Source organism: Etheostoma spectabile, chromosome 9 (genome assembly GCF_008692095.1).
Source record: "Etheostoma spectabile isolate EspeVRDwgs_2016 chromosome 9, UIUC_Espe_1.0, whole genome shotgun sequence".
In the NCBI taxonomy this organism is placed as follows: domain Eukaryota; kingdom Metazoa; phylum Chordata; class Actinopteri; order Perciformes; family Percidae; genus Etheostoma; species Etheostoma spectabile.
In genome coordinates this window covers 24,360,210-24,374,230 of record NC_045741.1, presented here as the reverse complement: position 1 = coordinate 24,374,230, position 14,021 = coordinate 24,360,210, and the positions used below count along the sequence as shown (strand labels likewise).

Here is a 14,021-nt window from a genome sequence, read left to right as displayed (position 1 = left end):
GTGTTCCACTGTAGTAATACCAGTAGTAATACCAGCAGTGGTCAAACTACGCATGGCGATATCCCGCTTCTCTAAATACCTCACGTTACTGTGTTGTGTCATCAGTTAACTTCATTTCATATTTTATAAGGAGTTTTCTTTGCAAGAGTGAAAATGTTCCACCAGAACAAGTTTCTTCCCGAGACTATTTTGCAGATCCACCGTCTTTGTGTCTGGAGCTCAGCGCCGCCCAGGACGATTGTGATTGGTTTAAAGAAATGCCGATAACCCAGACACTTTTGTCTCCTATGGTGGGGTGTATGTGTGGAGGGGCAGCGCTGCGGAGACTGGTCTGGCAGTGCAAGACTAGTCACAACCTAAAATGAGAAAACATTAAAAAAAGAAAATGACACGTGGCATTGCTACTACTACTACACACGTTATGAGTGAAAAAAATAAAAAAATATAAAAATATTGTGTTTGGCAGAGAATAGAGAGCTTGCCGCCCACATGGTCAGATAGAAAGTCAGCAGTATTGTTTTCAAATGAAATGATAATCCAGATAGAATCTACCGTATATTTTACTGAATTATAAATCATGCGTACTAAGTTAGCACACAGTGAAAGTCAATGTCCTGGGTTAAACTTGTTCTAGTAAAAAAACAAACCTGGTCAATTGTGTAGTGTTAGTGGTAGACTGTAACAGTTTATGTTCTAGTGGATATTCTCTTTAGGGATAAAGCTGGTGGTACTCTATGTTCTTTAGTTGTTGTCAATACGTACCATGAAAAGATTCAAAACCAAAAGTTTGTTAATTCTTTCTTTTTCCCCTTATCTGTGGGGGCACTGTAGTGCTCCCTCCAACAGGCGTACATAGTGCTTTCGTTGTATTATCTGCGGATAATTACACACTGGGGGCTCTAGTGAGGCTTTACAGCAGCGGGGGGGGATGTGGGATTGACTCCAAATGAACAGTTCATGTGTTCATGGTAATGAAGGTGAATGACAAATACTAGTACTATTACTAGTACTATAGCTTTTAGTCTGTTCCCAGGTCAGATTTGTTGGGGTTTGCTGCGCTGTGTGTGACGTCATGATAACGCCACAAGGAAGTAGTCAATACACAAATAGGAAGGCTTCTGATTAGAGCTGGGCAATATATCAATATTATATTGATATTGTGATATGTGACTAGATATCGTCTTAGATTTTGGATATCATAATATCTTAATATGGCATAAGTGACTTTTCCTGGTTTTAAAGGCTAAATTACAGTAAAGTGGTGTCATTTTCTAAACTTACCAGACTGTTGAAGATTCAAGATTTCTTTTTTTGTCATTCCACAGTACTGTGATACAGAATTACGTGCAAGTTCACAAATTAGAAGAAAATACAGCACAGAAACAATTAAAAAAGATATTTAGCTATATACATGAAAATAAATAACTACTTTTGTGGGTGTGCAGAGTCTAATATACCATCTAAATATACCAAGTCTAAAAAAAACTGAAAAATATAAATATCTAAATATATACAGTTGGGAGTATAATTAAAATAGTGTGGTAGAGAATAAGGTGCAGGCAGAACAGATAATTATGTACATGAATAGTAGTCAGGTGGATCTGTCTGTTTTAGAGTGTTTCAGTTCTGTTGTAACTCTTATCTCTATTATCTACCTTTACCCACGTAGTCATTATATCCACATTACTGATGATTATTGATTTTCTCTATATTGCCCAGCCCTACTTCTGATACACTGAGTTGTTGTTTGCTTGGTTTAGTATCAAATCACATATTCCATCCACCGTTACATCCAATACCATTTCCTTCAGTATTACTGTATACTACCTTCTTCATTATCCAGAGTAGGGATTACATTGTCCCAAAAACTAAAATGGCAACACTGAGCATTTCCTCCTCTTTGTCCTGCTGTTTCCTACAGGCCAGTACACCGTGATGATGGCTCACTTCTACCTGAAGAGGAAGATCGGCTACTTCGTCATCCAGACCTACATGCCTTGCTTCATGACTGTAATCCTGTCACAGGTTTCGTTTTGGCTCAACCGGGAGTCTGTGCCAGCGCGGACTGTCTTTGGTGAGTTTGAAACACACAGACAGACACATCAGCCAGTAACTTACCAATTTTACACCATATTAATACGGCCATAAGACTACGTATGTCTACGGTTTGAATATACCTGTAAAATAACTGCAGAGTTTTTAATCTGAAGTATTCATTTTAAGCTTAATACATAAAATGTAAGCTGAATGAAATCATGCATGCATACTGTAACCTGGTGTTGCTGCTATGATGAAATGTGCCCCTCCTTTTACTACGACTTCATCTGTTGCAATAGAAACAGAACAGGAAGTCTGGCTAGTCAAAGTGACCCAGTTTTCTCCGCCACCAGGTGTGACCACAGTGCTCACCATGACCACTCTCAGCATCAGCGCTCGAAACTCGCTGCCTAAAGTGGCTTACGCTACTGCCATGGACTGGTTCATAGCCGTGTGCTACGCCTTCGTCTTCTCCGCGCTCATTGAGTTTGCCACAGTTAACTACTTCACCAAGAGGAGCTGGGCCTGGGATGGGAAAAAGGCAATGGAGGCCCAACAGCCCAAGGTACATACTGTGTGTGTGTGTGTGTGTGTGTGTGTGTTGTGCGTGTGTGTGTGTGTGTGTGTGTGTGTGTGTGTGTGTGTGTGTGTGTGTGAAGTGTCCTTGCAAGACCTGAACCCCGAGTTGCCCCCGGTGCTGCGCATCGGAGTGTGTATGTGTGTGAGTGTTTATCTGATGATCAGGTGGCACCTTGTACGGCAGCCCCGGCCACAGTGTATGAGTGTGTGATGGTGAATGTTTCCTGTAGATGTAAAAGCGCTTTGAGCAGTTGTTAAGACTGGAAAAGATATAGAAATACAGCACATTTACATTTATGGGAAACAGGAAAAATGCTTGACAGAGTTTGTTTATATTCTCTTAAAAAATATGAACAGAAATAAAACTAAGATTTCCCACCCATATTAGACATTAAACAATGACTATGTTTACATACACACTGATATTCCACTGTCATTCAGAATATGACAATATTCAGAATTTGAGTCATGTAAACAGCACTTCCCATTTGGATACTCCGAAAAAGGCCTTATTTTAAATGTAGCATTTTCCAGTTTAGATGGTTTCAAAAAAATCATTTTTTTCCGACTGCCTGTAAACAGGAAAGGAGTGGAATATAATCATTATTAATCATGTCAACAACTTAGTAGGAATCTACTGCAGTGCTCAAATATTGGTCTTTTCAGAACATATGATCGGAAAAACAACAACAACCAGACAACCAGCTGATATTACAGGCCGTGCTGTTTTCTATCTTGTTAAATAATACTATTAATATTTACTAGTATGTCACAGCAGCTTTAAACCCTACTGTGAGATCAGGATATCAATAGCTGATCAAAACAACTCCCCTTTCTCCTCTCCTCTACTCACTCTCTCTTCTCTGTGTTACTTCAAGAGTGGTAGTGTGGAAAGGAGGAGTAGTGGACTCGATGATGTATAAATGATAATAAAATAAGAGATGAAGTTCAGAAATGGCGGATCAATAGATGTGCAGTTCAGTGGGCTAGTGTTGTGGCACAGCGCCAGTTCATTACTGCCCAAGGACATCGATCCCCACATTCAGCCTTCCTTAGCCATCTGTTATTCCCCTCATTGTGTGTGTGTGTGTGTGTGTGTGTGTGTGTGTGTGTGTGTGTGTGCGCGCGTGTGTGTGTGTGTGTGTGTGTGTGTGCCTGTGTTATAATCTAGATTAGCTTTATTGTGTTCGATAAATGTGTAGCACATCAATCAATGCGTTTTCTTTGTCCCTGCAGAAGAAGGACCCTTTGGCTCTGTCTAAAAAGCCCAACAACACCTGTTCGGCCGGTGTGAATTATACCACCAACCTTACAAAGGACACAGCCATCTCGACCATCTCAAACAGCACGGCCGTTCAGCTCAAACCCTCTGAAACCAAGGCCCCGGACCCCAAAAAGACTTACAACAGTGTGAGCAAGATTGACAAGATGTCCAGAATAGTGTTCCCGGTGCTGTTTGGGACCTTCAACCTGGTGTACTGGGCCACGTATCTCAATAGGGAACCCGTGATCAAAGGAGCCGTTTAAGCTCTGCGATCGGGATCATTCATCGTCCTGACAACCACTTCGGGATTTCATAACTGGAACGCAATACTCATCAATGCCACTTAGTCCTTGTATCATAGACGTGCGTGTTTTTTTAGGTCATTGGATAACATTGCATGTCTGTCGCTTCAGGAAAACGTTGCCTTGAGTTTGTACATGTACGACATACAAATTTTCCTAACAGACGCTTTCTCAAATTCATGTTTCACAATGTTAGCATTTGGCATTTATATTTTTTCCTCGCGTCTACAGTAGAAGATGGTACAGCAAGGCCAAATGCTATGCAAAACAACATTTTTACCGTGTCATTACTCGGAAGAAGCTTTTACTTTTGTGACTCTTACTTTGTACAAATGGGCTGGAGGTCCAGGTATGCGAGGCGGGGCCCAGGCCCATGGGACTTTGCTTCCTTGTTAAAAGCAGATGAATAGCCATGCTAAATGTGTTGCCTTCAGAGTGTGATAGCTCATTATGAATGCACTGAAATCTCATTTTACTTCTTCAGCAGCCAGATTTAAAACGTTCATTAAATCATGTTGTGTTTCTTTTTTGCTGCTTTTCTCTCTGTTTTGAATGGCCAGTTTTTTCATAAATGTAATTTTGGGGACAGATCTCAAGCTAAAGTGATCCAGTGGCAGCTGCTGTTTCCAGGTCCCCATCATGAGAATCCTGTACATATGGTCGTAGTTTAGGAAACATGTATATATGCTTTTAAAAAATGTACCACTTAAGCCAGTAAGGTTAGCTTCTATGTTATGCGTATGCAGCAACAGTGTTACTCTAGTCTAGCGCTTCATTGACTGGATATTGGGAAATGAGCAGAATAGCTTGAGCTTTAGCAATGTTGACAGAATATACAATGCTTTTTCAAAACAGTTAGTTTTTTAGATCAGTTTGTCGTTTCTATAAGCTTTGATGATAACTCGCAAATATTCTTGATCAATATTTGGATGCTTTGAGCAGGATCACTTTTTGTCATGATTTAGAGTAAATGTAGTTATGAGACTGACTTATCAGGTTGTCAGGCCAATCAAAGAGAAAGAAAGTCACATGACCAGGTTATTCCATTTGGACCAATCTCGTTTTTAAATCACGATATGTTATTTTTCAGGGCAAAGTTGTCTTTAAATGAGTGTTAAAGCAACACTAAAGAACGTTTTCTCTACGACCCCCCTACCGGTTGGAAGTGGAACTGTCCATTACATTACCATTATTCTCTCCTTTGAACTACAGATCTGGAAAACCTGCACCAAAATAATGTACCTTAAAATAATGTTTCCAAAATGGTGTCAGTGGTTCATCAGCTGGTAACAGGGTGAACGGCACTCCTGCATTCTCCGCGGTTCTCTACGGGATATAACCGCACTGTGGAGGGTTGCCAGATAGGGTGGTGGATCTGTAGTTCCAATGAGACGTAATGGGACATAATGGACAATTCAGCATCCAACCTGTAGGGGGACTGAAGTAGAAAAGTTCTTTAGTGTTGCTTTAAATTAAAGGAATAATTTAATATATTGGGAAATTGGCTTTTTGGCTTTCTTTCCAAGAGTCAGATGACAAGACTTATACCACTCAGCGTGTCTCTACAGCAATATGAAGCTACTGCCACGAGCTGATTAGCTTAGCTTAGCACGACGACTGAACACAGATAATTCACTTAAAAGGATTTAAAATCTTATTTGCTTTTTTTGTTGAGATTTAAATGATTCTGTAGACTCAATATGAAGCTACAGCCAGGGGCGAGTTAGCTTAGCTTAGCATAAAAACGGAAACCGGTTCTGATACCGGTAACGATACCAATACCGGTTCCTAAACAATACTTTTTTCAATGCCAATTTTATGAAGAAACAAGCAATGACAACAATATTAACATTATTTTTGTGGAGTTTTACAGCCAATCACAGCCATTATTAGATCATGGTGCGAGCATGCTGCGTGCCTATTGGCCCACTGACGCTGATGAGATGAGTACTCCTCAGTCACTGTTACTGTCGACTGGTTTGTGGCTCGCATGGCACTAAATAATACAGTGATACGGTGAACCAGCAGGGCTATAACATAACCATAAGTCTGCTCTATTCAAAATTATTTATATATATTTTAGATACCCAAAACAGAAGGAAACAGAGTAAAACAGATATTTGACCGTGCTGTGCCCTCCGTCCTGACTCAGCGCAGCGTTGCCAGTTTGGCCAATCTTTCCAGCTCTTAGTGCTCTAGGAGGGTTAGACACATGATGGGCTAATGTAGAAAGAAATTAACAGTATATGTTCAGGGATGATGGATTGATAAGCAGACATGCTATTTACAACTGGATGTAACTTTTGATATGCTGTGGTAAAAGTGTCTCTCTTATTGACGCTGTCCTATCACTGTACTCTCGTGAAAAGAGAAGCCTGAAGAGAAGCCTGTTGTAGTTCCCTGAACTTTGGGACTTCATTCCCTTAAAGGTTTGTCCCTTCCAAGCTTTATCCTAAGCTAACCGCCTCCTGGCTCTAGCTTCATGTTAGCGCACTGACATAAGTGGTATCAATCTTCTTATTTTATCTCTGCAACAACGCAAATAATCATATTTAATGTAATAACTCCTAAGTCAAGAGTTTTACAGGATACTGCGAAAGCTGCGTGCGCTACGCTCACTTCAGCAGAGCGAGTTTTGCAGTCTAACATTTACAGTACGGTTAGTGTTGTTTGGGTAAAGATTGGAATATGAATGTGATCTACTCATGTGACTTTATGCCTTCTGGGTGGCCCGCCTCTATTTAATAAGTTTATGGAGCACACCGGTTGTATTGTATTATTACATTTAAGTACATTTTAGGTACAGGCTGTTCTTTAAATGCAAATATCTGAAGCAATAATGCTCATGTAATTAATGACTTCTGTTTATAGTAAAGTGTGATCATTTGACTTTCATTCTGTCGATGTCTTTTTATCCAGATTTCATCCTTTTGGCAATAGTCTTTTTCTATATATACTCTGATTCATTTTAGCTCCGCCCCTCCCTCTCTGGAAGCACAGTGCTCTCTGACCACGGTTGATGTGTTTATTTCATTTTAAATAACAATGGAAACCTTCACTTTTTTCTTAATTGTTATGCATACCTGATTCCCAATAAAGCTTTACTGACTCCATCAGTCTGCTGTTATTGGTCCCGAAGCTCAGTCCTAACGAAACGGGAAACGTCTTCATGTCAGTAGTGTGTCATGTCATGTTAGAAATGTTCACGTTTCCTCAGCTTTTCTCTTCTGAGATTCCAGATAAATACGCACAGAAATATGCAGCATTATGTGTTACACAGTGTATAAATGTACTCTACAAATGTAGCTGCAGTTCTGCTGTCGATGTGATGAAACGCTGCCTTAATCTCGCTTAATGGAACAACGCTCTGCACGTGCTGCATCTCCTTTGATCATATGCATGCATGCAGATCATGCAGCCTCTGCCGTTGGTGGGCTGCTAAATCCATCTTGGGGGTCTCTGTGGCGGCAACATCTGGCTCACATCTGTTTGTCAAGGATTTAGCTCCTTCTAAGTTGCTTTTTCCATTCAGTTGGCCCATACTCTACACCAAATTAAGCTGTCACCGATGGCAACAAATGACATCAATCATAGTATATAGCCTGAGAAGCAAAGACGGGCAACAGTAAGCGCTGCTGGGGAGGACAGTGGACATAAAAAACACAACACACACTCCGGGACATACTCAGGAGCTGATCCTCATACACACGTTTCACATGAAAGACAGGCTGATGCTGTAGAATGCTAAGTCAAAAGACAAATAGATGCACATACAATGTTATGCATATTGTACACATTAGATATTGTTTTTAGGGCTGGGTAGTATATCACTATTATATTGATAAAAGAGGCTGGCTATAACTTTTTTATAATTTGGATATTTTTGATATCGTGATGTTGTGATATGACATGTTTTGTCTTTTCCTGGTTTTAATGGCTGCAAAGGTTGGGTTTCTGTAAATAACATCCCAGAGTCCAGTCTAGACCGGCTCTCTATGAAAGACCTGGGAGATCAAATACATCCCCGAGTCCTGGCTAGACCTGCTCTTTATGGAAAGACCTGGGAGATAATAACATCCCAAGTCCAGTCTAGACCGGCTCTCTATGAAAGACCTGGGAGATAAATAACATCCCGAGTCCTGGTCTAGACCGCTCTTTATGGAAAGACCTGGGAATAAATAACATCCCAGAGTCCGGTCTAGACCTGCTCTTTATGAAAGACCTGGGGTAAATAACATCCCAGATCCGGTCTAGACCTGCTCTCTATGAAAGCCTGGGAGATAATAACATCCCAGAGTCCTGGTCTAGACCTGCTCTTTATGGAAAGACCTGGGAGATAAATAACACCCAGAGTCCGGTCTAGACCTGCTCTTATGAAAGACCTGGGAGATAAATAACATCCCAGAGTCCGTCTAGACGGCTCTCTAGGAAAACCTGGGAGATAAATAACCCCAGAGTCCGGTCTAGACCTGCTCTTTATGAAAGACCTGGGATATAAATAACATCCCAGAGTCCGTCTAGACCTGCTCTTTATGAAGACCTGGGAGATAATAACATCCCAGAGTCCGGTCTAGACCTGCTCTCTAGGAAAACCTGGGAGATAAATACAATCCCAAGTCCTGGTCTAGACCTGCTCTTTATGGAAAGACCTGGGAGATAAATACAATCCCAGAGTCCGGTCTAGACCTCTTTATGGAAAGACCTGGGAGATAATAACTCCCAGAGTCCGTCTAGACCTGCTCTCTATGAGACCTGGGAGTAATAACATCCAGAGTCCGGTCTAGACCTGCTCTCTATGAAAGACCTGGAGATAAATAACTCCAGAGTCCGGTCAGACCTGCTCTTTATGGAAAACGAGATATAACATCCCAGAGTCCGGTCTAGACCTGCTCTCTATGGAAGACCTGGGAGATAAATAACATCCCAGAGTCCGGTCTAGACCTGCTCTTTATGAAAGACCTGGGAGATAAATAACATCCCAGAGTCCTGGTCTAGACCTGATCTCTATGAAAGACCTGGGAGATAAATAACATCCCAGAGTCCTGGTCTAGACCGATCTCTATGAAAGACCTGGGAGATAAATAACATCCCAGAGTCCTGGTCTAGACCTGCTCTCTATGAAAGACCTGGGAGATAAATAACCCAGTCCGTGTCTAGACCTGCTCTCTATGAAAGACCTGGGAGATAAATAACATCCCAGAGTCCTGGTCTAGACCTGCTCTTTATGGAAAGACCTGGGAGATAAATACCATCCCAGAGTCCTGGTCTAGACCTGATCTCTATGAAAGACCTGGGAGATAACTGGCGTTGTGATTTGGCGCTATATAAATAAAACTGAATTGAAATGAATCACAGTAAAGTCATTTTCTGAACTTACCAGACTAGCTGTTCTATTAGTATTTGCCGTCACTTAGTCATTATAACATCCACATTATTGGTGATTATTTATTAAAACTCTTGTGTAAATATTTTATAAAAGCACCCATAGTCAACCCTACAATATCGCCGCAATATTGGTATTAAAGTATTTGGTCAAAAATATTTTCAAATGTTCTATTTTCTCCACTATATATGTATGTATATATATATTTTTTTTTTGCCATTTATGAAAGTATTATACAAATGAGAAGTTTGAATATATTGAATGGAAGTCCATTCCATTCAACATATTCAAAGTTATTCAATATATTCAGAGTTCCATTCAATATATCCACACTTCAAACCAAGTGTTAGAAGACGTGTGGGGGGTGCAGAAGGCCCGTCCCCCACACTAATAGGAGGCACTATTCATTATGGGTACTATCTACTTTTTGACATAGCTGCAAAACTGCTTAGTCAGTAGTGGAGAAAGGACACGCATACTGCAGCTATCAGCATATATATATATATATATATATATATATATATATATATATATATATATATATATATATATATATATATATATATATATATATATATATATATATATATATATATATATATATATATATATATAAGCTCATGCACGTGGCCCACTGATGCCATTTGATTTCTGGATGCTGACTGAGTGCTGCTGTTACTCCAGAGTGGGACTAGAGCTTGCTAACATGCAGTGGCACAATGTTGTACCTGATCTTGACTTTAATGAACCCACTACAGCAGAGACCTTCAACAGGGGGTCCTCAGAGTTAGTGCAGGGGGGGGCCACCAAATTATAAATGTTCTGATTATTACATTTTTTCGAAAAATTGAAATGTCTTAACGTGAATTTTTGAGGTAATAAGCCATTGCTGATAGGCCACATGTGTTTAACATTGTTAACAACAGTGATTTATAAAATAATATCAACAATTATTTTAATAGCTTAGCATCCTATGCACCATAAAAGGTAAAGGCTTTAGGCTGCACTACACTGTAGGCCCAGTTTAATATGTAACTTTATTTTATTCAGTATACTATGTAGTGGGGGGGGGGTCCCTGATCCGTCCATCTTCCAGTTAAGGGGTCCTCGGCCTAAAAACACTGAAGTCCCCTGATCTACAACACACAGTCTCAACAACATGTCTGTTTATTATACTGTGTTGATTTTCATAAGACCATAAGACCCCTCCCTAAAACATCAAATCCCATTTCCCTAGTGTCACTAGTGTCATTTGTACAAAAAAAGAAAGTATATACAGAAGATTGCACTATTACACAAGTGAACTCTGAGGTGTCCCCCCCCCCCTTTCCTGTCTTAAGCTGTCCGGTCTTATTAAGGCCTAAAAATGCCCCCAAAAAAGTAATCTTAAAAATAGAAAAAATCATTAGGTCACCTTGATTTAAGCCCTGGAGTTGCATGCAGGTAATAAATGCCTTTTTAATTTATAACACTTTTAAACAACAGGAACAAAGTGCCAGATGAAGGATGAAAACACAAATGTGACAGCAAAGTTATAAAACCGGAAGGTAATATATAAATACTAAATAGCATCTTAAAAAGGGAAGGTCGAAAAGAAGAAAGGACATTACACCGAAACAAGACTTTAACAAGTTGGAAGTTAAAACAAATCATTCAACATGATCTTGTTTTGATTGTACAAAACCTGAAATTTCATGGGAAGGAAAAAAAAGGTCATTATGCGCGTGACCTTTAATGTAATCCCCCCCACTGGTCGGTTCCCTTCAGAGTCAATGCAGGAAGGTTTCAATAATGCGTTCTTTAGATTGGTGTTCAGATGAATGCTCACACAATGTGCCCGGCACGTGTGTGTCGAGATGGCAACGACTTCAAAAAGAGTCGCTGTGAATGATTGATGAGACATGTCCTGTGCAGACGTGTAGTCTATGTGCACTGATGCATATTCATTTAAAGGCCCTTTGGAAAGGTTGGAGGGAAACTATTAGTCGCTAAAAAACTATTAGTTGCCAACCTCTATACGTTCTAAAGGATGCATGACAACAAATGTTCTAAGCAGAAACATTATTTTTCAATAGTTTTATCTCAGTCTTTGCAGGTGTTGGGTGTTTTTTGCCCTCAGCGTCTCCTTCCAATGGATATGTTTAGGGTCAGGGTTAGACGTTGGAGGCAAAAAAAAAAACATTGAGCGTCTTCGCAACAGTCTCAATATGCAAAACTCTAAACAAAAAGTCCTCTTCTTCTAACTTTGGTCTCCAAACCTCACATAGAACATCCAATGAGAACATAAGCAGAACAGTTATTACAGCATCACAACAGTGTATTGTGTTTGTCAATTCAGTTTAATCGTTGTTGCATTTTAAAATAACATATTGTTAATGACTAACTCTGAGTTCTAATTGATCATTTCTTCACCGATACAAATTATACTTTAATTGTACAAATATTAAATGTGCATTTGGAAGGATTTAAAGAGTGGGAATTACTTTTGCCAACTTTCAATATCTTGACAGCAATTAAATGTTTATTCTTAATGAGTTCAAGAACAATCTGTAGGAATGTGTGTGTGTGTGTGTGTGTGTGTGTGTGTAGAAGCACATCAAATAAAAGGGGGCTTAAAGCATAACTTCTATAATAATGCTCCTTATATGAAATGTTTTTTATTTTGTTCTGGGTAAAATGAACATGCATAACTCAACACTTAGTCTAAATATGTAGGTTTCATGGACAAAACGGATATTTTTCCCTCTCTACTTACTTCGGATACTTTAAGTATACGTTGATGTTAATACATTTTCACTTTATAGTTACATTTTTGGATGCATGAATTAACTTGAAACAAAGTTGCTACTCTACACTCTATATTGGGTAAAGTATCTGAGTTTTTTTTGTCAATTTATTATTTTAAGGATGGATGTTGAGAACTTTTGTGGTCCTACCCCTGTTCATTTCTCTACAATATTCATACAAATCAGAAATCCAGCGTCCAACGTTTTCCTGCACTGGGAAACACACTGGGCATTTCTCTTTTGAACCAGCAGAGGCTGACAGCAGCACGGGAACACCACAACACACCACACACACACACACACACACACACACACACACACACACACACACACACACACACACACACAACACACACACACACACACACACCACACACCACACACACACACACACACACACACACACACACACACACACACACACACTTCTCCAGCAGGGAGAGATTTCTGGTTTCTGCCATTAGTCCTAATCTAATGTCGTGAACTGTGAAGACAGGACTCACAGTATTCGGTACCATCAAAACCAAAAGAAACTAATATTTATGAGATCCTGTGGTATCTGACTGTCATCAGGGGATTATTTATCTCAGCACTTAATGTCTACCCTTCAGGAATCGTTTGTGTGTCAGGGAAACACACGAGGCAGGCAGAGGCAGCAACTGTTGGTTTTTCTGTCTTGGAGCTGCACTTAGGCTTCGCCAGAGACTGGTCTGAGAGGATAGTCCTGAAGGGTCAGGGGCCAGTCCCATTATTCTCTCAACAAAACCTCCGATTGGCACCTTTTTTTTTTTGATTTTTTTGGGGGGGTAATTTAAGGCCGTTATTTCCACAGGGCAGATGGAGAACTGAAAGGGCGGGGGGGAATGACATGCAGCAAAGGGCCGCAGGTCGAAGCTGAACCCGCGGCCACGGCGTCAAGGAGCAAACCTCCACATGCGCCCGCTCTACCAACCGAGCCAACCCGCCCACAGATCGGCCTACTGAGAGAGGAGTTTCCCTTATAGACAGCAGGAGGTCATTTGTGATATTTCTAGTCATTTTCACCAGACAACATAATCTCTAATACGGTCAGTCTCCTAACATTAACACGGCACAGCTGTTATTGGAAGGAGAACTCCACAGATTTGACACATCAAGTTCATTTTAACGCCTCTGAAGAGAGCTTTGAAACAGAGACCCTGAGGAAGTCATAGTTCTCCTGAACCATCCGTTCAAAAAGCTACAAAAGAAGTTAAGCACTGGAATATGTAAGCATTCCACGTTTTGTTTATGATGTATGACCCCCACTGACGGCCGATGTATGAGATCGCGGCTGGCTGCATGGGGGGGGGGGTGGACGTTAAAACACAGAACTGAGGAAGCTGAGATGGCTTTGACCCAGGAAATGTGTGTTCTTTTGGAGTGTTTTAATCCAAACCACGATCTTTTTCCAAATCTTAACTAGTTGTTTTGGTGCCTATCAAGATTTTGAGGACTACATTTATCGGTGTTCTGTTCCCGGGATTTTTGGCTGAACACATCTAACGGCCGCTGACACCAGCGAGCTACGACGGAGGGCCGTCGCCAACGTCACGAAGCTCTGCCGCTCGCCGTCATGGAGCTCATAGCCAACCGCCGTCACATGACCAGCCGGCGGTCTCCTATTTTCATAGATCATACTTTTTGGTGTG

General features: G+C 40.6%; 1 protein-coding gene across 3 annotated transcripts in view; it reads left to right on the top strand.

Annotated features, from left to right (window-relative positions):
• gabra5 (gamma-aminobutyric acid type A receptor subunit alpha5) overlaps positions 1-7,295 on the top strand; it is a 31,889-nt gene extending 24,594 nt beyond the window's left edge. For 2 of the 3 annotated variants that reach the window (XM_032526765.1, XM_032526766.1), the window contains exons 8-10: positions 1,922-2,074; positions 2,391-2,602; positions 3,853-4,143. In XM_032526765.1, the coding sequence (XP_032382656.1) occupies positions 1,922-2,074; positions 2,391-2,602; positions 3,853-4,143 (656 nt within the window). Of the gene's footprint in view, positions 1-1,921; positions 2,075-2,390; positions 2,603-3,852 lie in introns of all 3 variants that reach the window. The other variant, XM_032526764.1, reaches the window with a different exon arrangement.
• The last annotated feature ends 6,726 nt before the right edge of the window (positions 7,296-14,021 follow it).